Consider the following 27,469-nt stretch of genomic DNA (forward strand, 5'->3'; position numbering starts at 1 on the left):
AGCAGTATAACCCAGCATTGGCACCTATTATTCAAACAGATCATATCACAGTCTTCCCAAATGGATCACACAAGCATGCAAGTATTACCAGCAATGTGAAGCTAAGAATTATTCCAGATTTCATGTCAATGGGTTGTGTATGTGGCATTTAGAAGCAAGACAGTACAAATCAAATGCAAGATACTGAAGGAGCTTATAGCTTATAGAATCACCAAAGGGTCTGTGTTGAACTAGCTCATTCAGTTCCTCTGCCATGGACAGGGACAACTTCCACCAGACCAGGTTGCTCCAAGCCCTGTCCAACCTGGTCTTGAACACTGCCAGGGATGGGGCAGCCACAGCTTCTCTGGGCAACCTGTGCCAGGGCCTCACCACCCTCACATGGAAGAACTTCTGCCTAAGATCTCATCTGAATCTCCCCTCTGTCAGTTTAAAGCCATTCCCCCTTGTCCTGTCACTACAGGCCCTGGTCAAAGTCCCTCTCCAGATTTCTCGTGAGCCCTTTTAGGCACTGGAAGCTGCTCTAAGCTCTCCTCAGAGCCTTCTCCTCTCCAGGCTGAACAGCCCCAACTTCCTCAGCCTGTCTTCACACGGGAGGTGCTCCAGCCCTCTGATCATCTTCATGGCCCTCCAAAAGCAGGTCAAGAGTTCATTACTCTTCTTATAAGTCATCTTTATCAAAAGTGTCAGTTCCTTCAGTGGTTTCAACAGAAAACTTGAAAGTAAGATGTTTTCTCTCATGTCTAAAGCTGTTCAGATACAAACTGAACAACTTTCTTCCAAATTAATGTCTAAGCCTGCGAACTGTTTTGACTAATGTCTGATTACTCTTGCTAACAGAGAGGTAGTATTTGCAAGTGCTTAATTCTATGCATGTGAACTAGGGATGATTTGGTTATTCACAACTTGATTTGGTTATTCAGCATTATACTTTCAAGAAAAACCAGGTACCAAAAAAAAAAAAAACCAAAGAAAAGCACCCATGAGAGTATGACCTGTGAGCTCAAGTAGCCCTTTCACCATTCATGTATCTGTAAAGGGAAGCAAACATTGCAGATGTCTGCAACATTACCAGTCAAACCGTCCTAGGACTTCACCATGTTTGTTGAGGTAAAATGTTAGCTAGCAACAAGTGACCAGCAGCTAAACCTCACAAAATAAGATTAACAGGAACAGAGGAAGAGGGGAGAGGAGCAGGAAAAGCAGTGTTGCTGTTCAGCATCACAACAAAGAAGAACTTCTCCAGACAGCGATGGCTCAATAGATTACCAGTTGCAGCCTGCCTTTACTCATCCCACTGAGATGTATTCTTTTGAACTGTAACCTCAGGAAAAATAAATAAATTGTCCTGAGAGTGATCTAAAAAGTAAAAACAACTTCACTGTGGAAAAAAAAGGGAAAATACCCTGAATCTAAATCCCTATGCCTTTTCCATTTGAGTGCTTTTGAAAGAAATTCTGTGTCTCAAATACAGTTTTCCAAGATTTCTTCCACTTTCCTGCTATGTGAATTATGGAAGCAGGAAACACATTATAGTTTTGTTTGTTTGTTTGTTTTAGATTCAAAGTATTCAAGGCAAAGTCTTGCTTCATTTTATTTACTAAAAATATCAGGGCTGCAATTTCATTCTGGTAGCTTAGCTCAACCCGCCCCCCCCCCCCCCCAAAAAAAAACCTGCAACCAACCAATACCACCAAAACGACAGACCTCTCACTATCCAATCCTATAATGGGAAATGCTGTGCTTATATTTATTTGAAAGGAATTATTTTACAATGAAAAGGAAGTAAGAGAAAGATCTTCATGTGAAATGACTGAATACAGCTGATTTCCCATCATTCAGCCTCGTAATTCTTCTGCAGTGGGTAGAAATAAGCTGGTGTATACCTAGGCTTGGACTTTTCTACACAGCCTAAAACATCAAGCTCATAAATCTTTCGAGGGTTAGGTGGCTGCTAAGGGTATCATCAACTTTGAGGTTTTGCAATTAATAAAACAAACCAAAGAAATATATGCCATGCAGTAATGTTCTGGATAGCATTCTGTCAAGGAAGTCTGTGCTTCAGAAACAGAGCATGGTGACAGCTGTGCATTGATACAGCAGTATAGAAACAGCCTCTGGATTACAGGAGATAATGTTTATTACATTTTAAGATTTAAATTGTGTTATATGCTTGTTTCAGAAATTACAGACGACCTCATGTACTGCTGCTCTGTGGGGAAGGGAGTGAAGAGAGGAAAAGCTGTCCTTTCCTCCAATTTGTACTTCAATGACAGCCCCTCTGCACATTACTGTTGAAGCCTGCAGGTTTGCAGGCATAGTCAACTGAAGGACAAGATCTGACTTCACGAGGAAGATGATGTCAGAAGCAGCCTGTATGCCACTGCCTCCTATTGCCTCACCAGAGATACAGAATATATTGTCTGCTGAGTCTGCACTTTCATTTCATCACTGTCTGTAGTTGTTGAATTAATGCATACTTCCTCATCAACCTTTCTCATGGAATAATTAAAAGAAGGAGAGAAGAAGAAGAAGGAGGCAGATCACCAGGCAGTCAAATTCAGTGACTAATGGCACCAGTGAAGAAATCTGATTTCCTTCATGACACTGCTACTGCCTTACTATGTAACTTTAGGTGAAGCACTTGACTCCTTTATGCCATGGTATTCTTATCTGTAAAAATCAGGCAACATCACTACCTTCCTCTATAGGATGCTTGAAGATCCTTGGAGAAAAGGCAAAGGGTTGTCTTCACTCAGTTACCTTTAGAGATTCAGCATGGCAAGGCCCAAACTTTGCTTCAGACAGGTGCTAATGTGCTTGAGCTCAAATTTTTGAAGTTTTGGTGGCAGTTTCCTGAGTGTGCAGACAGCGTGAAACAAAATTCCTGACGGATAAACCAGAGATCTAGCAATACAAATTTCTAATGCCAGCTTTTTAACCACGGATTATATACATACTCATCTGATTGGCTTATCCTATCAAAGTCAAGTGTTTGTCTCCTTAATCTTACTGCCTCCAACCAAACCGCCAACATCTCCGTTCTGTCTCTGGCAATCCTGCCTTGAGGGCTTCACTGGGGAGGCAGCACCAGTTTTCCATGCACAGAGATGTGGTCAAGGAAAGATGGCATGATCACCTTCCAATTTCATTGCACAAAGCCAGGCTTGGATGCTGGATAGATACAGGCAGTCAGACAAGTTGGAGCAGCTTGACCTGTGGGGAGCATAAGATGTGTCTTCGCATCACACCCTGCTCTTCCTTTACTGTTCTTTGCCAGAACAAAGTAGGTACAGACATTCCCATAGGAAATACATGTAAAGTGAGATCAAAACTAAGTGGGAAATGCAAGCAACCACCAGGAAAGGAGTCAGACAACTTCTCAGTGCCTCAGCAACCCTACAGCTGCACTTGATTCTGCAGAAGACAAGCAATGGTCTTTCTTTCCAAGTTTCTGCCAGCCTGATGAGAGCAAGAAGTCTTTTCCTGCTCTCCTGGAGTTTTTTTAAATCTTGAGCCTTTCAGAGGTAAAGCTGAATCATATGGTCTCATTCCACGTCCCATTCCTGTTCACCACCCTATCATCCTGGGCAGAATGAGCTGTTGGGTTTACCCAGAGTCCTTTTGATAAGGCCGTTTTCTTCTCTTACAGGACTGCCATTGCTGAGCCCACCTTCCTCTGCCCTGGAGGGAACAATGCTTTTTAGGCGTAATTGACACACCGAACAAAAAGCCTGCACACCTCAGGAATAGCTGCTTCCGTCAGCAAACACTTCCCTCAATGCAAAGAAAGCGTAATGATCTAGCACACATCACAAGAGCAACATGACTTGCCCTGGAAGTGGCAGTGACAGACCTGACCACTGGACAGGACTACGCAGCTCTAACGTAAGGCGGCTGGGGTCAAGAAGCAAAGTTCAGCCTGTCACCACCACCCACTCCTGCATGCCTGTATTGCAACATGCAGCGGCCACCTTGGTTTGAAACCGTTTAACCTGCAACAGCACAGGAAAGGGACACAGCAACAGGCACATGATCCACATGATCTTCACCTCCAGGAATGCAGCATTTGGTGGTCCCCAGCCCACTTCCTCATAGGACAGGTGGCTGAATGGCAGAAACCACTGTCATAATTAGCTGCCTTACGCAGTCAGAGTACAAGAAACATGGGAGAAGCTAGCAGAGTGGCTGCCCACACTGAGCCTCTGCACTTCAGGGGAGAACACTAGACTGTGCAATTGTTCGCTTACTATTTTGTGTGCCCTGACTTCACCGTTTCCAACAGCAAAATTATAGTTGGGCTACAACTCTGTTCTGTCCCACTGACCAGAACACAATCCTTATTCACACAAAAATCCTCTCCACCTAGCACACCAGTTTTATTGGCCCTAAACCACCCCCATTTTCCCCAAGGGACAGATCAGCTGTCAGGTTTTAGAGTCTACCCCCTTTACCCATTATTACTTTTTAGCCATGTAGAAGAGCATGAGCCCGTAAACCATGCTGTACAATCGCACCACGAAAATCTGTGCCACAGCCCTGTGCTTTATTGGCACTTTTTACATCCCCTCATTTTAGTCCACGCTCGGAAAGCGATCCTGTTCCCATCAAAGTAGGCAGCAAGCTCCCATTAAAATCTGGCTCAGCTAGTATTTTAATGACACTTAGACATTCCCGTCCTTTGCATATTTCACCTGGGAAGCGCTCTACAAACATGAATTTCCTAATTACAGGCCGATGATTTACTAAAACTGGAAATTCCTCACTAGCTCTGGCTTTCACTTTGAAGCTCCGGGATTCGCTCCTGTCCCTCGGCGGTTTGGAAGGTCCCCCGACGCCGCTCCTCCGCGGCAGAGGCAGGGCAGAGCAGAAGACGCACAGACGACGGCGAACCCGCCTTGAAGTTTCCGCGCCGGCGGATTCCGGCGCGCACTGCCGGGGCGGCGCTGCCCGAGGTCCGGGACCGCCGCCGGGGCGGGAGCCCACGTGGGAGGAGAGGAAAACCCGGCGGCAGCGGGACGCGGCAGAGCGCGGGCGGCAGCCTCGCTCCGCGCCGGGCTCCGCAGCGGGCCGGGCCGGGCCGGTCCCCCCGGCGGCCAGCCGCACCGGGCAGGAAGGGGTGGAGCGGCCGGCGGAGCGCACGGGCGGGGTGCCGCGGGAGGGGAGGCATCCCGGCCATGCTGAAGCCGGGCGGGCGGGCGGCTCCGCGCCTCCCGTGAGCGCTCCCCATGGAGCGGCTGCCCGGCCAACCCTGAGCCGGTGGCCCCGGCCGCCCGCCCGCCCGCCGCCCCCGATGGAGCCCGAGGAGCGGAAGATCTCGGTGTGGATCTGCCAGGAGGAGAAGCTGATCTCCGGGCTCTCCCGGCGGACCACCTGCTCGGACGTGGTGCGGGTGCTTCTGGAGGACAGCCACCACCGGCGGCAGCGGCCGGCGCTGCCCGAGCCCGGCGGCGGGATGCTGTCGGGGCCGCCGCACTCCTACTGCATCGTGGAGAAGTGGCGCGGCTTCGAGCGGATCCTGCCCAACAAGACGAAGATCCTGCGGCTCTGGGTGGCGTGGGGGGACGAGCAGGAGAACGTGCGCTTCGTGCTGGTGCGCAGCGAGGCCTCGCTGCCCAACGCGGGACCGCGCAGTGCCGAGGCGCGGGTGGTGCTCAGCAAGGAGCGCCCCGGCCACGGCCTGGGGGCGGCCCGCGCCAGCCTGGCGCTCACGCAGGAGCGGCAGCGGCGAGTGGTGAGAAAAGCCTTCCGCAAGCTGGCCAAGATCAACAAGAAGCGGCAGCAGCCGCTGGCCCGGGAGGCCTCGTCGGCAGAGAGAATGGAGACGCTGGTGCACCTGGTGCTGTCGCAGGACCACACCATCCGGCAGCAGATCCAGCGTCTCCGCGAGCTGGACCGTGAGATCGACAGGTATGAGGCCAAGATCCACCTGGACCGCATGAAGCGGCACGGCGTCAACTACGTGCAGGACACCTACCTGGTGGGGGCCGGCGGCGGGGAGCCGGAGCCGGGCGGGGCGGCACAGCCCGCCGCCGGCCGCCCCGAGGAGGACTACGCCAGGAAGTGCGAGGAGGTGCTGCAGCTGCAGGAGCAGCGGGCGCAGCAGGAGGAGCTGCTGGAGCACCTGGCCGCCGAGATCCAGGAGGAGCTCAACGAGCGCTGGATGAAGCGGCGGCGGGAGGAGCTGGAGCTGGCGGCGGGGCCCGGCTTGGACGACACGGACTGCGACACCACGGAGCTGAGCGGCGGCGGCGAGGGCGAGCTGCACCTCGAGCACGAGCGGGTGAAGACCCAGCTGAGCACCAGCCTCTACATCGGCCTCAAGCTGAGCACGGACCTGGAGGCCGTCAAAACCGACCTGGATTACACGCAGCGCGCTTGGGAGGACAAGGAGCGGGAGCTGCAGCGTTTGCTGGAGACGCTGGGCACCCTCGACGTTGCGGAGGCGCCGGCGGAGCCGAGCGGGGCGGCGGGCGGGGGGCGGCCGGCGGCTGGGGGCAGCTGCACCGCGGCCGGATGGGTTGAGCAGGCGCGGGCGCTGCGCAAGGACCGCGCCGACAACGGCGAGGACTCAGACACGGGGCTGAGCTCCATGCACAGCCAGGACTCCGACTCGCTGCCCGTCTGTGAGTCCCTCGTCTAGCGCCCGTCCGCCCGGTGGGGCAGGCGGCGCGGGGCGGGGGGGGGGGGAGCAAGATAACGCCCGGTGCAGGAGGCACTCACACGAGGAAACGTCTCAATTGTAGCTCTTGAGTTTAAACTTGTTCTAACTAGTCATCCGCGGGCAGCGCTTAGGCTGGCTCGCCAGTACTTTCATCTAAGGAAGAGAAACCCACAGCGTGTTTGTGTTTCATTCACAGCTGGGAATCGCTCCCTCCTTAAGTTTTGCCGCCTCCTTTAGCCCCGAAGGCTTTCCCCTGGGCTTTTTAATACTGCGGTTCCCCCCCCCCCCCCCCGTCTCCCCACTGTAGCTTAGGCTACTCCGGGTAAGCTCTGTGTAAGTAAAACGCCAGGATGCACGCTCCGCAGGGTAAATCAGTTCTCCTTAATAGTTTCTCAGCATTGCAAAGTCAGATGGTGGGTTACATTGGCTGTCATAGACAAACACACGCGGCTCCTTTACCGACAAAAAGTCATTGAGACTAAAGCTGCTGATCATGTAAACACTGTGGAGGAAAAGCAGTGACACTACTGACACCGGGATCTCCCAAGGCACAGGATTTTGGAAGGTAGTGCAAAACAAAAGGCAACAAAAAGGGGTGATAAATCACTTTTTTAGAAGGAAGAACAAACAAAATACAGACCAGCATGTTGTATTTGTTCTGCGTAGTGCTTTTTCTTATGCATAGATAAGAGTGCTTTGTTGAAAGGCAGGCTAAGAAATCTATTAGTACCAATGTTCTTTTGACAGTCATTGAAAGCAATTAGCAGCGCCTCTATGTATACAGCCTTCAACTACATTTTTTTCACTGGGCTAGCTGATACTTGGCTAAGCTTGGTTGTAGATAAACAAAGTACAGAATCAGCTTGAGCTACCGTTTTTAATAATACAGTTCACATCAGGCCAAGAGATACAACGATAAAGGTGTGACTCAAGCTCTACCTGCACTACAGCTTAATCTTTTCAGTTATTCCAGTAAAAAACCAGCATCAGCTGTAACATGCATTTCACTTAACTGCCAAATCTTCCTCTTCAGTTTAACTCTTACCAAAAACATACGACCTGCTCTTATAATAGAAGACATAAACGATTCTTGTACGCCAGAATAATTGCAGAAACATTTTAAGCAGTGAGAGACCAGAGAATGTTGAATCAGGCCTGACTGACAGCATGAACTTTTTGAAACTTCTGAGATTATTTATGTAAGGCTATTTATGAAAGTTTTCAGTTAATGCTAAAGGAAAAAAAAAGGGGGGGGTACACCAATAGACCAGTTGTTTATTTTTGATAAAACCTTTGCAGCTTCCTCACCCAAAGACCGGGTTCCACTCTTTTGCAGTGTTCTTGCTGGTGGGAGTTCTCTTGGACAACAGACTGGTCTTCAACTGGTCAGTTTGAAAGCAATTGGGGAAATACTGCCTGTGGATTTGTTGAGGCTAAACAATTCCCTATAGGCTATCATTCTTGATAAATGTTATTCCACTGAATGGGTCTCAGTTATAACAAACTGTGGTTTATTTTGAACACCGATTATATAGTTTTTCATATTTTAGTTGACCTTGGAAAATATTTAAGAACCTATTTTTAGAGCTAATAAAACTCTTAATAATACTAAATAAGTGTTCCCAATTGAGTGTGATTAAAAAATTACATATATTAGGTCTGGGATTGTTGTGTTATCTTGTGGTGTCTTTCACCTTTTGCAAAGCAAGTAGAGGGATACACCAAGTCAGACCTCTCCAGTCTGCCTCCTGACAGCGCTGTCACCTCGCTTTCTGGTATGAGGGGTTCCCTCAGGTACAACTAACAGATGTTCTTCAGATCTAGTCACTGCAGTGGTACAGTAGTGCCATTTACAAGTGTTGGCACATATCCAGAGTGAGCAATTTCACCCCACTATGCAATTAAACATACTTAGGTGGAAGTAGAGCTGAAGAATTAAGTTGAAGGGTTGGGGGAGTCACGTTGATGCCCTGCATTGTATTAGCCAGTGCAGATGTAATGGGTGGGTGATGCAAGTATCTGTTGATAGCTTCTCTAGTGATTGATGCAAGCAATAAACCTGAAATTGCTTTACGTAAGCTCTCCCATTAGCCACACCAAGCAAATAAAAAGTAAGCACATTATGGAAATAAGCTGCAACAGGCCATACATCGTTATACTACCAATAGAGGCATCATGTATCTTGTGAAGCATGAGGTGAAGGAAGCCAGAGATTCAAAGTTGCAAAGGGAAGTCTACCTACTCATTCTCAGCTAGGCAAAGCCTTAGAACCAGGAGAAAGCCATTTCTGCTTGTAATGCACTGTGCAGTGCCTGCCCTTGGCATCTCACAACCCCAGATCTGATGTGGTAGATCATGACCCTGCTGAGCTTCTTGTCCCTGTCCCTTGAGGCCAGGAGTAAGGACACTGCAGGTGGTACTACAGTTTCAAGGTTTTGGTGGGAGCTGCAGTGACTTCCCACGAGGACATATTTAAATGTTCTCCTATAGTGTGCAGGTGAAATTTGGTATATTTATTTGATATTTAAACAGTTACAAATGCAACTGCAATGGGCTCAGGTTTTGTTCCTGCATGCAAACTGAAGTCAAACATCTTCACAAATCCCTCTCTCTCAAACCATTATTTAAACTTTAGTATACAAGAGGAAATCACTGTTTGCATTGGGCCAGGCACTTCTCCCTTCCTGTCTGCTTCTGGACTTGTATATCCTCGCTTAGATAATAGACAAGCCACAGGATGCTTGGCTTTGATGGGGAATTTGTCTCTGGGGTTTTGCCAAGCACATAGCCAAGGGTTAGGAAAGTCTGTTCAGCATCACAGGTAGAAGGGCAGGATTTCTATCTCCTTTCCGCTTCTGAGAGAATGGAGGAGAGAGAGAGCATGACAGAAGTCTACCTTCTGGCATCACCAAGAGAGGCCAAAGCTCCAACCTACACCTGCTTTTTTTATTTTATACCGTTCTATCTTCCAAAGTTAAGTCCAGTCTAATCTTTCATTCTAAAACCAGACAAGCAGATACAGATTGCCATGGATTAAGTAAGAAACTACCAGCATTTTGAACTATTTAAGATAAATCTGTGCATAGTACCACATTGCCCCATTTATTCAACACCGTACCTGTTTCTGAAAGGAACCTTCAATGACTGAGGCCACCAGGCCTTTCTCAGACACAATATCTACAGAAATCAAAGGGAGTTTTGTCTGGTAAAAATAAGCAGAGTAGAATCAGGCCTTAGTTTCAGGCACCCTTTTAAACAAGTATTATCATACAATACTGCACAAGTCCTACCCGTTTGCTGCCCTTGGCCACAGTTTTTCTGACCCTGTATGGCACTTTCTTTTGTGCCTATAAAGAGTCTGTGGGGCCAGACAGTGAACCAGATCAGAAAAAAATTTATGAGCTTTAATTCAGGCAAGTCCCTGATGTGGCTCAACGTAGTCACATAAATGCTTCTGCCAATGGGAAGGTACAGTGCCAAAAGTGACAAAGTGAAGGCACTTGGAAAGGTGGAACTGATTCTTTCAGCAACGGGCACTGTATTATGCTGACTTGCATGTTTGCAAAAGCTTTGTTCAGACTGTACATATCCCCCACTCACAGTCTAAAGAGAAGGTTTCTGATGGAAGACCGGGCCTGGAGCTGAAGGTTCATTGACATCAATTACACTCACCTATATAAAACCCAACATGAGTCAAGTAGTCCAGCTTTTAGCTTTGACCTTGTTTCAGACACCCACTATCAAGAAATATTACCAGAATGAAGACTGTCAAGTTTGATATATTTCTAGTCCTTAACACATGTAAGAGATCTGCCAGTTTGAATAAGCACTTTGTATGGCTATCATTTGATGCTTTAAAATGGGGAGGGAAGAGGGGAGGCAAATACATTTACCATAATGAACACCACTGACATGCAAAATGAATGACCTATTAATTATTACCATTTATTCTAAAGCAGCATGTAGCCAGCCAAATCAGAGCCTGGTCAATTTACAGGGACACATCCTTTTCCAAAGAACCCAGTCTTGATTTCAGACAAGACAGAGTCGAAGGGTGGAAGCAAGTAAGTGGGTGCAAATGAAGGAAAACACATCATCAAGCTTTATTATTGACTGCTTGCAGGAAACATCTTCCAAGTTTGCTTTAAAAACAGTCTGTGTGCCTATGTTGGGAGAGACATAGACACAGACCTCTCCCTGTCCCAAATTCTACACTACTTTTTTAATCCCCCTTTCATTTGCACTGAGCTGGGGCTGCAGCTCAATACATGAAAAGAGCAGCACAGGCCTTGAAATAAAATAACAGGTCTGGTGAGCTATGCTAGTTACCGAGTTGAAATACAAGCCACTGGGGATTGTTGGAAGCAGTTGTCCTTTGAAGTCACTTGATATTACTGCTCCTGAGCTGGTGTACAAAGTTTAAAGGAATGAGCATCACAAAGTGCAGGGAGCCTACACAGATGTTACTTCTTTTATACAAACTCACATTGCTGAATTAACTTGGAGTCTTAACAAAAAGGGACAATTTAATAATTTCCAAGCAAAACTGGGCTCTATATGCAAATTAGCCAAATATCTTCAAGCAGAATTGTCAAATAGTATTTTGAAAAACACTGTTTGCATAATTGAATACATTACTTGTGTAAATGCATCAGAGCAGAACCTTCCATGCATGGTGGATTGTCGCACCCTTTCACATGCTGAATAACACTACTGAGTAAGCCACTGATTTCTCAAGAGTGTACAGTACTAACTCTACAAGGGCATTAGAATATACCCTTAATATATAACTCCTGCAGCCTTTACACACTACCTATGTATCAGTTTATTTGTAAAGTCTTATTAAAATCTCCTTCCTTCAGTTCTGAAAGTGTGCCAGGAACCCATCGATGTTCCATGAAAATATAGTTTTTCTTCCAATAACGTTTTTCCTCTTTCCTGTCAACCTGCTCCTCCCCTGCTCATCAGCATCTGATCTGGATTTCATTAATAGTCTCATTCAAAATGGTGGGACTCCACAGATTCAGGATTAGGATCCTACTTGGTAAGAAACCTGAAGAAAAAAATGTTTCTTTCTAGGCTTTGGCAGAAACTCATTATTTGCGTAGTACATGGCAATCTCAGCACTGTTTGTAGTTCTTTATGTAATAACAGGTCATAAGGATTAAGGACACACTCTCACCAGCTGTTTTATGCCACTGTTGCTCAATGCCCTTGCCTGCTCCCCGCTTTCTTTTTTACTTTTTTTTTTTTCTTTAAATGATTCCCAGTTAACCTTCTGAATTTTCCCCTTCTCCTAGTTGGAGGCAAGTACTTCTCACACAAGGAGAGCTCCTCAGATGATATTTGGGGGCAGTTGGGGAACATTACTGTGGAGCATTGAGGTAGGGAGATACAGTTTCTATACCTTGTTTGAAGAATAACTTGAGTAATGGGTGGTATCTTATTTCCCTTGGAGTGTAAGTTTTGCTGAACTATTTACTGTGTGATTGTACACTGTCTGGCAGAAGGAGGCCCAATCTACTCAAAGCCTTCTAGGTACTGCTATAATGAAAACATTAAATAATTTCACTCTTCTGTGCCTCAGTGCTTCCCTTTTCTGAAGCATTTCAAATAATCTTTGCCATTTAACAGCTCAGTGAAACCACTGCAGAGTGATCTCAGAACACAGTCCTGTGAAGTCAGTCTCGGGATTTTATAGGGTTTACTGGGAAAAAAAAAAAACCCAAACCACCATAAACTAAAAAATAATCCGTGACTCATAGAAAGAGCACTTATATATCTGAAACACTATCATTGGCTTACTAGCATTGCACTTCACATGGCTTAATTATGTGATTATTTAGTCTATTATCTCTGAAAGGAATACTTTTCATCAGTCAAATTGTGCTCATAAGCAGGTCTTTGGAAACGGTGTTAAAAGCCTTTAGGAAAAATATTTAATCCATTTCAATTTACTGTAATCCCCTTGTTTTAATCTCTTACAGACTATTTTTTTTTACATGTAATCAGGCTATTAATTTATGTATTTAATTATCAGTGTAGCCTAATAATCTGAATCTTCACTTGATAGACATACCTTAAGAACGGACGAAAAATGACTTTGGAAATTGAGAGACATGGATCACCTTTTGAAAACGTTGCTGCTTGTTCTTCATACCACTAGCATAGAAGCAAATGATTTGCTTTCAACTGCAAATTTCTAGTGTTTTTTATGTTTCCCTTTTTTTTCACAGCTGTTCTTCACTTTCTCACCGTAAGATCTTCCATAATTCTGGACAAGTTTCCTGTTCAGAGTGACTGGATGACTCATGCATCACCTGTAGGTTAAAAGCTTAAAACCAGGATTGTCAGTTTTTATAATCCTGTCCCGGCACATTTTCTGTCTCTCCCACTTCCCCTGCTCCATCTCAAAAAATATTACCCTGACCGGGTAGTAGAGGGTCAGGCACTCAAATTTTGCCATCCCTCACAAGAAGATACAGAGCACACGGCTCCAGGTGTCCTGTGTCTGTAACACACAGAGCAGTACATACAGCTGTGCACCGTCCACAGAAGTGAGCTGATTAGAAAGGTCTTTTCTAGGCTAATAAGGGAGGAGGCCAATTTGAAGCCAGTATATTATGTATTACTTATACTTGGTCCTGACAGGGGTAACTAATGATCTCCAGCAGGTGATTGCAGTGTGAAATAGAATAACCCGATCTGGTGATTATTTTGATTAATCTTTACATGTTTACTGACTTCAGGGTGTGGGTTTTAAAAACAGTATCTCCCACTCCCTACTTAGCAGCTAGGTGAGGTAAGAAAACAGCATTCTGGCTTAGAGCGGGTTGTAAACTAGTCAGGGTAGTAACAAGCATGGGCCTTGCTGCTTTCTTTTCTGGTAGGGAAGGAAAACTTTCCTGCCTCTGAACTGCTTAAATGAAGCAGGGATGGACAGGGACAAGAGCGTAGTAGGAATGAAACTGTGTCAGAAGAGAATGGAACCAAGCCTGAGAAACAAAAACGCAAGAGGAGGTAGCTGAAGCGAACAAACAAGAAAGGACAAAAACGAGCAAGAAGCTGGAACAACAGGAAAGTAACAGGCAGCATGAACCAACTCTTGCATTGTAATAAGTAAGAAAACTGAGTCTGTGATAACAACTGTGCATCTTGGTCCTAGTGAAACAGCTTGAAGCACATCTAACAAACAGCAGCCTGGGAGGGAGAGGAGTCCATGCCACAGTAGTATCTTCACAGCTAACCAAGAGTAGCCAGGTGAACATGGGAGGAAAAAACAGCCCCCAACAAACAAACCCCAACAAAACAAAGGATCAACAAATATCTTGTGATCTCCCTGAGGCTGTGTTAACTCAGCTGTAAAGGCAACTGACTGCAGAATTTGCAATAGGCTAGCTTGCTGAGAATTTGAGGATGAAATGTCATTCTCACATAGTGTTTTCTCCTTCATTTTTATACTTGGTAGATATGGAGGAATTAATGTTTTCCTAGATGCTACATATTTTATATTATTTAAAGTTTATCTGCAACAGATTCCTGGAACACAAGCCAGCTTGCAAAGCATGTGCAATGGCATTTCCAAGTATGTTTTGTAAATCGATTTGTGCAAAAAACAAGCCACCTGAGACAGATGTAAATTTCAGTTGTTTAAAGTCTCTCATCATGTGTCACTGAAGTGATTTACATGTAGATCACTTAATCTAGTTAATAAACACAATTAACATGTTTTGACAGTATTAACTGTACCTGTACTTATACTCCTTTCTGCATTTCATCTTTATAACCACCTCCATAATCAACAACTCCCATGGCTTTAGTATGCCTAAAGGAATAGTGTACCTTTATAGAACATATATTTCATTATTAACTTCTCTTTCATTGTCCCTCCCTCCAATGTTTTTCCCCACAGAATTTCCAAGCTTTTTTCTTTTCCTCCAGTCGTTAGCTATTTGGCTTCATCTTTGCAAATAAGAAGGGTGAGAGATACCTGCCAGTTCAGCAGTCATCTGCACACACTTTCAGCTCCAGGCTTCTAACTGGTAAGTCACAGTCCTTCCATGTGAGTTGCTTTCACAACAGTATTCTGGCATTTCTTTCATTTATAAAACTGAAGATTGGACTTTTTCAATCAGAAAAAGTTCAGAGCTGTGTAACCACACAACCAGCTTACGCAAAAAGGCACAAACTCTGCTGTCTTGCCCAGGATATCAAAACCTGCTTGTAAAAGGATACAAGTTAAAAACCCTGAAGATGTATCCAGTTAACCCATGGATTGATATGTATGTTTTTAGCTAGAGCTAGATACTGACATTCTTATTACAGGACAAGGGGTAACACATTAAACAGGGGAAGTTCAGGTTACATTTCAGGAAGAAGTTCTTTACTATGAGGGTGGTGAGGCACTGGCACAGGTTGCCCAAAGAAGTGGCAAATGCTCCATCCCTGTCAGCGTTCAAAAGGCCAGGTTGGACGAAGCCTTGGGTGACATGGTTCAGTGTGAAGTGTCCCTGCCCATGACAGGGGGGTTGAAACTTGATGATCTTAAGGTCCTTTCCAACCCTAACTACTCTGTAATTCTATGAGCATTTGCATATCAATAGTACCACACAAGATAGAAAGCTGTTATAGTATGTATTTTTAAAAGACACAGGACAAGGCAGCCCTTGCTCTGATCGCAGTACAGACAAGTCAGACTTCAATTGAGATGACAGGTATAGGAGCTGCAGTGACTTGAATTGAGTGCATACCAGGTTAGTAACAAAGATGGGAACAGAAGCCAACTCTCTTGATGCCCAGTCCATTTTCCTCTCTGCTAGACCCAAGCTTCCAGCCTGTGATGTGGTGCAGACAACAGATTAGGTATAAATTCATCTCTACCTCTTATTGCCACAGAAGCTGTACAGCAGGTAACATGTGGGGACTTATTCAAGCTATTGAAGAAATACAGGAGGCAATTTCAGGTGAAGAAGAGTATCAGAATCAGTATTAGTAGCTATGGCACCTAAGACAAGATTACTTCTTTCAGACCAACTATTGCCAGTACAGTCATTTTAACTGAGCGCAGTTATGAGGTTCTCATCTTTATTTAAAATAGCCAAACCCAGACCATTTTTAAGTTACTGAAGGGCACTGCTATGGAGATCTGCATGACAAGAGGCTTCATTAAACAAATATTCAATGCTAAGGAAGATTGCATCTTTCACTAGATCTCAAAAGGAGCAACTCCAGACATTTTACCATGTATCTTTTGATCTGTCTAGATGAAAGCCCTAGTTATTATCTAATACAAGTGAACATCATGGCTGGTTCTGTTGTCTAGGAATACACCGTGATTAGTGCTTTACAGATTCCAAACAGTTTCATCCCTCACCAAAAGCTTGCATATAGGAAGGCAGCCATGATACATAGCATGTAATTAACCTGAGAGATTTCCATTTTTATTCAAAATGCTAATGAACAAAATATCAAACAAGAATGGAAAGTACCAAACCTAGTGTCTCAGTCCGTAAGTACTTTAGATATTGAATTATGAGTTTTAATAAGAGCAGGCCCTGAATAGTTTGTTACTAGATGGAAAAAATGCAAATAATGGAAGTCATGGGAAAATGGTGCAATTGGAACTTGCTCTCAACATTTCACATGGTATTCAGTATATGACATGCATATGCTCTTTTCCTACTGCTTTGTATTTCAGATTGTATCTCCTCCTGTGGCAGTCTGAGACACTAGCTAAAGCAGACTGGAGTCTTGCAAAAACCTTCTTAAAAATGAACTGCAAATACAGTAAGTGTACTTTAATGTTGATTAACTGAACATGATCATTCATATAAATATGCATATTAATAATGATGCAGTCAATTATTGAACAAAATAACTAAACCCCTGCTCAATCATGAGAAGATGACTTAATGAAAGGTCTTCTTTCTATCCTTTGCTTTAAAGTTGACAGGTAGTCAAGACTGGAAGTAAAGAAATTCTTTGCATGTTAACACTTCAAACTGAAGAAAGAGGCTTCAAGAGTATCTCACAGTTCCCAACAAATTCTTCCAATAGTGTATGCAATCCTTGCAAAAATTCGGAACTCATGTTCATAATCTACTCAGTTAAACACAAGATGACTAAGGTTGATTTATGTTTTCTTCCTGATCCCATATTTAAGGCATGAATATAATTTAGACATCAGTAGATAAAAAGTATGCCAATGAAGGACATGTACAAATTCAAATTACTAAGGAGAAAAATTAAGTTAATTTCAGTGTGGAATGTTTGTAAGCAGTGTGTAATCAGTCTTCAGCTTAAATGACTCTTAATTAAATAATCTATTATTATGTTCACTGGCAAATCGAGCCTAAACATGTACAAGCGCAAAAGCTAAAAGATCCAACTACATTCAGCATCCAAATATAAAAAGCTTTTAGTACATTAACATTGGCCAAAACTAATTTTTTTTTTTCCTTTTTAAATCCTTTGCGGTATGAAATGCAGCTGAACAATCCATTATGTGTTTCACTGGGAGCAATAAGGGTCAAATTCCAGCCAAAGGTACAAACATTGAAATTTCCATGACATTCATGAGTGTCGCATATTCACATCTGAGCGCAGTCTATCCATAAACAAATAAAAGCCTGCAACGAGACATTCTCCAATGCTGTTTGAGAAGTCTGTTGCTTGCTTGTCACTTGGGCACACCCATGCCTAATTTTCTTTTCAGCAAATAGCATTATTCTCTGTACCCCCCACTCTGAAGCAATTACTCATTTAAAAAGAATAACAGAACAGCAGTCTCCAAGTGACTGCATTCAACCATCTTTCTTGATGCTAAGCAAACATCACACCAGTTGGAGTATCATGCCCAAGCTTGGCCCTGTTTCTGAAAAAGGATTAGCACAAGCCAACCAGTCTGGCAGGACTGACAGACATCAACTTCAAATCAAACATCTTCTCCACCCCGAAGTACGCCTGTAGGGCTTCCTTTGCAAGATTTGCTGAGGGGAGAGAGGGTGTGGAGAAGACACTGAAAGCCACCTCTTGACTTAGGAACCCAAGTCCCGCTTTCAGAAGGTGTACAGGATTAAGTATCTTTGATTTCCAGTGAGACCTGTCCTCCAAAAGGTTGTTGCTTTTGAAAATCACATGTGAAACAAACAAATAAATAAATAAATACATACATAAGTAAATCACTTAGACTCCTTGAAAATTGTAGCCCTGATACATAATTCAAAAAGTATGCCTCTGATACTTCAAGTTGCAAATTAGTAAGAAGGGAAGCATATTGGTTTAGAGTAGGAGAAAGCTTCTGCACTGAGAATTTTTGCAATTTCACGTTGTAACCTGTCTAGAGTTAGCTGGTGACTTTTTTGCAAGTTGGAGTAATTGTGTCCAGCTCTCATTAAAATATAGACTGAGGACAAACAGAAATATTTAGGATCCTTCCTAAGCCCAACTTTTGTAGGTCATGGTAATAGACAAGTAGGAAGTGAATTAAGTCAGCACTGTTCCACTGAACTGCTTTTTAAAAGCTCACATTCATAAGTCTGTAGTATTCTTGCTGAGCATACACACCTCAGTGTCAGACCTGAGCAAGTCCAGAGTAGCTGGGAAAGATAATCACAAAGATTTATTGCGAAAGCCTAGATTTCCACAAATCCAAATGTGTGCCTTAGCTGATGCTCAGCTGATGTAAAATTTGCAGAAAGGAAAAAGAAAACAACCCAATTGTCACAGTTCCTGACCTCGTTCTAAGAGGCACTCCCACATCCAATTTACTTTCACAGAGTGAAACCCAAGTAAGCACTGCCACTACTGAAGACATAAGCTTAGCTCTACTACTCCACCAGGTTGCTAAGAGTATGAGACACATCCAAAGTAGCTGGAAGAAGCAGCACTGCAAGTGAACACTCAATCCCTGGTTCCCTAGCTTTAGAATCCTATCAGTGCCTTTGCTTGAAGTAAAAACCTCAGCACTGCAATCTTGCTTTCAAGATTGCAGGGGGTTTAACCTACTGTAATTAACATTTCAGAATATCAGCACTGATAACAGAATTGCTTCAGCAGTGTAAGTAGAACCATCCATCTTGAAGAAGGGAGATCACTAACAGATCCCCATGCAGCCCCCCTTCACTGACAGGTAGAGGGGCAGAGTGAGCAAGCCGAGGACTGCCACGCAAGTTCATACGCTCCTGAAACTCACAGATCCACTGCTTGTGGACACAAGAGCACAGATTCAACAGGCTAATACAGGTTGTTGTTCTGCTGTCCAGCCCAGTCTTTTCCTACAGGCATGAACTAATCAAGTATAGTTTCACCAAATTAAAAATAATCCATCACTAAACTATAATACAAGCTAGACCAAACTCATACTAGGTTCAGACTTAAAATACTGTCTGAGAGTGTGAACTATTACTCTATATTTATTATTTTGTGCTATACGCCTGACCAGCAAAAGAGCTATAACCCATAACTCCACCAACTTCAAGGGGTTTAATATTCATGACTGTAAGGAAAAAATGCACCCACACAAAGTGTGAACTTGAAGAGTAATCTGACTTTGGAGAACCATGCCCTGTAGTGTGCCATTTTTTCCTCTGTTACTGTTCTTGTCTTGAATTTACTACACTGCATAGAAGTGGGAAGGAGAGATGCACGTGTTCATCCTTATGATATGCTACACTGATAGTTTTGAGAGGTTTATGGAGCAAAACTGAATGAAAACTGATGTTCATAGAAAGCCTTAATCTTTTATTAATTAATCTTATGCTGGTAAAGCAATCTAGAGGAAAGAAGTCTACTTATACACAACTGTAAAGGCATTGATATAAATCTCCCTTTTTATTTTTTCCCCTGTCATTTGGCAAAGGGAAGGGAAGAATTTTAGTCATTACTGTTGGGTGGACTTCTAGCCAAAACTGATTTCTAGAAGCATTACAAAACCCCGTCTTAGACAGGAAATATTTCACAGAAGAAAAAACTGCTAAAAGTTTATGTTAGCAAGTTAAGAGAGGCAAACCGTATCACCACACATTCATACACAAGAATACAGTCAGTTTTATATATACACAAAATTCATACATCCTCATCTTCAGCATGAGCAGACAACATTTATAGCCTGAAAACAAACATTCAGGCAGTGTCCAGACTAGCCTTTCTAAACAGCAAACAATTAACTCAAGGTGAGACTATACTGCAGACATGCCCGAATCCAGGCTGTGTTTCATTCCCTCTGGCTGAGAGGAGAATTGAGGCTGAGAAGTAGAAATATCATTCTGGGAAGCAAGCAGAAGCCTTATTGCTCTGAAGAAAAGTCATGAGGGAAGAAACGTGTCTGAATAGCAGCAAAGCAAGAAGTAGCCAACAGCTGACTCTGGCCTTCTCTGTTCTCTTCCTATGCAACTGCATGACAGCATTCAAGAAATACGGAGAAGGAGCAATACAGAGTGGGATTTGCAGCAGCAGTTTTAACACATTTAAAAATACTCCTTCCTTATTAGGCACCTCATCAGCTAATTGTTCCAGTGCTTGAAAAAAGTCCCAGCTTTTCTGACTGAGGGAGCTGCTGCTAACTAGCTTCCAACACAGCTTGACAAAGGACTTTGCCATATCCCTTCCCTGCATGGAGCAGCCCAACAGGCCAACCATTTCACAAGTATGGTACAGTCACAGTTACCCTCCTCCTCCTCTTGTTTCAGTAGGAAAGCCAAAGCAAGACATAGAGGAGCTGCAGCATCTCAGCAAGGGCCCTTATTAAGCAAGCAAAATATATTAATGTTTTATATAAGTCATCCACTATATTGCAGGCAATTTTGACATGTTTGAGGAGTCATGAGAATCGCTACAAGATACAATCTATACTTAACAACTCAATCCGCTCATCCATTACCCATGCCAGCAGTGATAACATCTGCTGTCTTCACACAGCGGCATCTTCTCTGCACAACTGCATTCATCTGCAGGCTCCCTCCCTGCTACGTATGTTCTATTCTATGGTTCTCTTTCTCCCTCTGCTCCCTGCTTTTTCAGACCTTAGTACAACACACCAATCCACTCAGTTCACCTCTAGCTCAAACTCTGCTGGGTGTCAGTGACGGCAGGGGTCTGGGAACAGGGGAGAAAGAGGCAGGCAGGCAGCCAGATCCTGGGGGAAGGTGGGCAGTAGGAGGAGGATTTCCTCTGACCAAACCACTGGATTTCTTCAGGAATTCAAGGCCTTGGAACAGCACAGTGCAAACCACATTGCTATACTTCTTCTCCTGTAGACACTCTCTGCCTACGGAGATTCCACATTTCCATATATGTGTGTGTTAATTATTCATTCAGAAGCTTTTTAGCAACTCTTTGTTGCTGTTAAATCAGGAACAGAACTCTGTAACTGAGCAATTTGCCAGGCACTTAATTGAGCTACAAACGTGGAGCAGTGCTGTCTGCAACTTCATCTCACAACTTCATTGCTACAAGGGTTGAGAAAGAAACCACAGGAAACTACAAGGATGATATATTATGTCTTGGTGAGCATTTCTCAGATACACCACCTTGGGAAAAGCAAGGCTTAAAAGTATGATTGAATCTTCTACTGATTCCAGATGTTCAGGTTAATGTAGTAGCCAAAAACATTTTCCTCCTGTATTCTAAAATTATGAACCTTTCTTTCACATGATGATACAAAGGTGGCAGCTCTTAAAAAAATCATGAAGGCCCACCTAAAAAAACCCCTTGGTAGTAAAGTGCTGTTACTGGCACTACTTGCAGTCTCTAGGATACATCTGAGGTAGACTTTATAGTCCATAGAACCAGTCTATAATTCTAACTCGATTTGATTGCAACACAGTAGCCCAAAATTAATATTTGTGTAGCTTGAAGAAAAGTGGCTGGTGGCTGAATATATCCTGGACTCTGGAACTGGCTTCCTTCCTTCAACTTGAATTCCTGACTTTGGGGCATGCTATTTTACAGCCAAGGAAAAGCAGAGACTTGAAAAAAACAGGTGGACATGCAAGCCACTTGTATGAGTTATAATCTTTTCACAGTAGTCCAGCTGAATGTATTTGTAGCAATTCAAGAAATTGCTACATCCTTTTCCCCTCTCAAGAGTATCAATACATTCAGCTCTAAGGAAAAAGTAAGGAGAAGCCTCTCCCTTCCCTACAGAGTTTTCTATAAAAACAAGACCTGCCTTTCCCCTCCCTGACCATGTAGAGGGAATCAGTCTTCGGCCATTAGATGAGAGATACATGACAATAAGTTTGCATACCAGCTACTGAGTCGCTCCAACACTTTGTTCTGATCTCTGAACACACTTTGATCTTATGATCAAAATACATTTTCATATTTGAACATTTGCATGCATGCTACACACATACAAGCTTTAGACATGAAAACAGGCTGCGCTTACAGGACTATGCAAAACATCTCTGTGTTTTATACAGTAGCTTTCAGGAGTTGAGAGAAACAACAGCAAGAAGAGCTCAAAAAGGCATAACGACTCCTCTTATTAAGCAATTTATTGTCTTACCCTGTGCTCCCACAACCTTGGGGAAAACACTGGGGTACATGTTCATAAGCCCCATACTGAATTAGATGCAACTTGTATGAAGAATGCAGCTTTTGCCAGTAGAAATCAAAGTATTCCACAATTAACTTCTACTTCTGATTTTAACAGGATGGTTGTCAAGGAAGGAAAACCCTGTCTTTAACTATGTAATTGTTTTGTATATTTAATTCTTTCAATATGAACAGAAGTATAACTTTTCCAGGGTATTAAGGTTAGATGTCCAAACCACTTGCCAGAGAATATCCTCTTTATTGCTTTTATTTCATAAAAAAGCTGCAATTTGAAATCTCTTACGCCATAGGAAAGTTCAGATAAATTATTGTTTGTAAAGCACTCTTAGATCTCCAGATGAAAAGCTTAATAACTGCACAGTATCAGCCAGAACATCTGTTACATGATGTATAAATACTGAGTCAAATGTCATGGTCTTGCGAACTGTACTGGCATAAATTTTCATCCAGTGTCCCATCCAAAGCATTCAGTATTAAGACCTACATTAACTTTGTGATCAGAACAAAGTCCTACATGTCTTCTCTTTCTCATACTGGCACTAATTAGCCTTAGATTATAGGGTTCCACTTGAAAAATAAGGAACAGAGTAATCAAAGCCACATCCATATATGTATAAATACACTAAAAGTCAAAAGCACAGATGCTTCCCAACAAGCATTTAATCTTTTGAAACATCAGGGGGAGGTGGAATAGTGGTGGTCCATTTGTTTCACATCTTTTTCAATGTAAAAAAAGATGCTTGAAGAACCCCTTCCAATATTTTGCTGCTAGTAACAGGGGTTTTTACCCAACATGTGTGTGCCTAGCTGTCATGCTACATCTCCTGGCACCTTGCTAAAGTTAGCTCAGTTAGCTCAGGCTAACTTTAACCACAACTACAGCAGGATAAGGTCAGCCTACAACATGGAACACATGCACGAGGCAGTTTCTGGTACTTGCTGAAAGGTATGGGAGAAGAAAAAGGTCAGGATGCTTTTGTGAGGGCCTTGTGTGGGCACAACTTCAGGAGGAAGGGTGATTACTGCCACCCAAGAGCATCCCACAGCACGAAGATTAAGGAGCTCTAAAAGGAGGTGGGAGCAATAGGTTTGGATCCCCGTAGGCAAAGGAGGGACCCAAACCTGGGTAACCTGCTTTCTGGATGAGACTTCAAAGCTGGGACTACTCCTCCTCTCCCACTTACACACCCTGAGGTGTGGTTTTACACACACCCCTCACACAGTGCTTCCTAATGGCTTTCTCGAGGGTTGTGCACACTGGCTGATCAGCACGGTGGCTTCTTTCATGGAGCTCCAGGCCCCCTCACATACTCCGCTCCACATTAGGAGCTGCTCCCTGAACTCTGCAACTCACCTCATCGGCCCTTTTCTTTGTGTCTCACTTCTCTTCTATTAAAAGAAAACAGCACTAACTCTATGAGGTTTTCTGAAGCTGAAATACCTTAAAAACTAAACTGCTTTCAGAGCATGAAAACAAATAATATTTGTAATACTGAGAGGTTGAAAGACACAAGTGCCCCCCACATGCCTCATATGCCAACTCTGAACCACACTCGCTTTGAGAGAGGTGCCAGAAGAGGTTTGCCCATGTGCTAAAGAAGTCTTGGAGCTCCCATCCTCAGAGGGAGCCCATAGAGGTAGTTGCATTCAGTCTTACATGGGGTTTGTAGGGGGAAAAGAAAAGCATCTCTCAGGGTACTTAGAGGTTGCTGGGAACACCTCTGAGGGCATGGAATTGCACAGGCTGATTATTCCCTGTGCCAATAAGCTTTGCTGAATGTAAAATTAAGACAGCTAATTAGTACAAGTTCAGTGTTACATTAGCCATAATCTATTTAAGTGGTATGACAGCAGTGAGGAAGCCCACAAACTGCTCAGAACAAGAAAGTGTTCTGCTTAAAACACAAAAAGCTTTCATTTGAAAGTACTGCATCTTTTTTCTCCAGTTTGTGAAAAATCCTGGTGAAATATTAAGTACCACTAATGGATTCAGTGCTCACCTTCTAGCTCTGCTTAACAGCCAGAGTAATATATGTATTTTGATTTTGCTTTGAAGCTTTTAAAGACTTCACTAGAACTTCACTCGTAGTTTAGTAAGACCATGAAATCCACATAGCTGCTTTAATATTTACTGCTACTAATCTGTTCCCACTGAAATCAATTGCAAAAATATCCGGTTTTAGAGCACAGGTTGACTATACCATAAGAATATAAAAAGATTTAAACCCCCCCCCACATTTTGAATAAGATAAATCTCATGCTCAATATAACCCAATTTCTTGTAGTAGCTTCAGTGCTTTTCTTTTCAAGGATTTGTATTCTGGAAATTAGAATGGGGGGTTCGTGCTTTTTTTTAATGCCTATAAACAAATACTTTAACAGGCTCAAAAGATTTATTAGTTAGTCTCAGAATGACATGGTCAGAAGATGAACTCTCTGGCAAGCTTCTTTCTTGCTGTACTTAAAAGATTAGCAACAAAAGAGAAAACAGAAAATCTGAATTGCAGGAGCTTAGTGTGTTCCACTAGTTAACAAAAGAAAGAGGATGAAACCCTTTGCTCCCACCTAGGGAACAGATATTTCATTATTCCTCTGTTTGGTGACTGTGCACAACTTGTCTGAATACCTTTCATTTGGAAATGGTCAGGAACTGTAATCTTACCATCTGATATGGCAGAAGGACAAGATGATTCTGAATAGAGCAGTGGAAAGGATTTTTAAAACAAACAGCCATCCTTTCAGTTACTACAATAGAACAGCTACAGAGACACAGAAATGTCTTGCAGGGGACACTAAGTTGTTATTCAATACCTAGAACAACCTACAATAAAGGAGCAGTATAATGAAGATCAGCTTCCAGTAGTTAGCATTCAAAAGCAGAGCAGTTCAGGCCCGCTTGAAAAAATTACTTCTAGAAGAAATCTGAAGCGTTAACAGACTATTTCCCCCCAGCTCCATTTTTAAAGCTTACGCAACTAAGAGCGTGAAATAACCCTCATCTGGAAATCAATATTTTGTCTTAGTGTGCTTGATTTTATCTTGTTTTCAAACTGCTTTGATTAATTATATCATAGAACGTTAATTAAAAAGTGTTTTAGATATTACACATCCAGATTTAATGTAACTGCTCTTCTAAAACACAGCAAATGGCATGGGAGTGTTTTCAAAATATAAAGCAAATCTTTCAAAACACTCCTGTAAATGGCAATCCCCCTTGCAGAAGGGGAGAATTCACATTCATGTACAATACACAGCGGCCTGTGCACATACAGGCACCCATGCTCCCGTTGCACAACTCCTTGTTTTTGCAAGCCTTGCTGTATAAACACCATGTAACACAAATGTTAAAGGAAAAGGTGCAGGATATCCCGAAGGATAAGCTTTCCTCTGTACCTGAGGGACATATTTATTTGCATCTACATCCGTGTCTCAAAAATGCTTATTTGCAGTGCTTCAGAAATCAGTCACAGAAGCACAGTGATGTGCAGTATTTTAAGCCCATTCACATCAGATCATGTTAAAACAGTATCTCCTGCTTATAATCATATTTTTCATCCATTTAAGATACTTGCAGGCAAAAGACAGACCTTGGAAGAAGCAGAAGAGGATGCAAGAGGCTAATGGAATCCAATCACAAGATAGTTTCTTGAATGAGCTGGGAACTATCAATAGGGAGAGCAGAATGAAGAACAGAGATGAGTGTCTGCTGAGATAATTTAAGACCAGCAGGCAGTGTCCCAGATTCCTAACTGGATCCAATAGGTTTTCCCTCATTACTCAGTCCTTCTAGTTATAGAAAACAACATAAATTTCTCCTTTGTACTGAATAAACCCCTTCACACCCAGGAATTGGATATCTTCCCACAAAATCATTTCCAGATCAGTTAATAAACCTTTCTTCCTCAGTGTTTATATCTGCAGCAATAGCAGGTATGTGAAATCAGTGTTCTCCTAATTAAAGCACTCTATAAAGATAAAACAAAAATCCCTGCAAACAGAAAATGAGCTTCACTAGAATAATTTATACCTTCTTCTAGAAAAACACTGTAAGCAAGCTGGTCTGGTACAGTGTTCAAAGTGTTTGACTCTTTCCCTCCAGTCACACAAGTCCTCAGCAATTTAACAAAAGGATGCTACTTCCAAGGAGTGTTACCTGTCTGCCCCCAAAAGAAACAAACGCAAATGGCAGCTGGCCAGGCCCAGGGAAACATTCCACCAAAGCTTCCCCAAATTGCAGCACAAGACTCCCAAAGTCTCCCAAGATTAATTCATGTAGCACTGCATAGTCTCTCCCCACAGCATGCCCAGAGCACCAGGAAAGCATTTAACCTTATACACTTCAACAGCAACACTTTAATGCTGCAGCACCCAGCAGAAAGCCAAAACCATCTTTTAATCCTGAGTGTAAGAAAAATGGATATACGGGAGTAAATGCTTATAACACTAATGTCAAAAAAAAAAAAAAAAGAATAAAATAAAAATAAAGTGATAATGTAACATTTTGGCCTAGAATTTCTGCAGATTCTGGAAATAAACAGGTGTCAAATGGCTGTAACCAATGAAAGAAATGGGGAAAAACAAAAGGAATGAATAAGAGAGAGAATGCCAAGATACGTGCAAAAGAAACAAAAAGCCTGTTACATGCAAAGCATGAATGCAAATTTTGCCTAGTCTGTTAAAAATACTCTATTATTTGAAAAACAAAACAAAAACCAGCTTGACAAAGTGTCATGGTTTTTTGGTTTAAGAACTTTTACACTAAAACGGATCTATAAGCAATTTCTTGTTAAAAACATTATTGGGGTACAAAACAGCTACTTTTAACCCTTTGGACATAGGAAAATGTACAATGTTACAGTCCAGTGAAAGAGGTCTTTGTAAGACCACAGTATGCATATTGTTCTTCTGCTGCCCTAATTATTATAAAAGATCCACTTTACATGGAGTGCCTCTAAGCATACCAGGAACGTGACACCAGTGGACTTAACGGCAGTAAGAATCACATAGATAAAGTCTGCTTTAGCTATTCCATTATAACAAACTCCCAAATTCTTGGCTGATGCTAAATGGAAATAGTGATGGAGATGTCACAGTTGGAGATGTCATGAGAGTCAAGACTATGTGAAATGAAGTAGGAAGTCATTTAAATAGGCCATGACTCATTTTAATTTCCACAGACTGGTCCCAAGCATTTTGCTTAAATACTCAAAGAATTAATTTGAATGTTAACAATTGTAAAGGAGACTG

General features: G+C 43.0%; 1 protein-coding gene across 1 annotated transcript; it reads left to right on the forward strand.

Annotated features, from left to right (window-relative positions):
* The first annotated feature begins 4,762 nt into the window (after positions 1 to 4,762).
* On the forward strand, positions 4,763 to 8,320 carry RASSF10 (Ras association domain family member 10). Its single transcript, XM_065683085.1, has one exon. The coding sequence runs from the start codon at positions 5,294 to 5,296 to the stop codon at positions 6,641 to 6,643; it is 1,350 nt and encodes a 449-aa protein (XP_065539157.1). The 5' UTR covers positions 4,763 to 5,293; the 3' UTR covers positions 6,644 to 8,320.
* The last annotated feature ends 19,149 nt before the right edge of the window (positions 8,321 to 27,469 follow it).

Source organism: Lathamus discolor, chromosome 6 (assembly GCF_037157495.1).
Source record: "Lathamus discolor isolate bLatDis1 chromosome 6, bLatDis1.hap1, whole genome shotgun sequence".
Taxonomy (NCBI): Eukaryota; Metazoa; Chordata; class Aves; order Psittaciformes; family Psittacidae; genus Lathamus; species Lathamus discolor.

Bases quoted from the DNA above. Each gene is read 5' to 3' on its own strand.
- RASSF10 (XM_065683085.1), top strand. From the start codon at position 5,294: ATGGAGCCCGAGGAGCGGAAGATCTCGGTGTGGATCTGCCAGGAGGAG.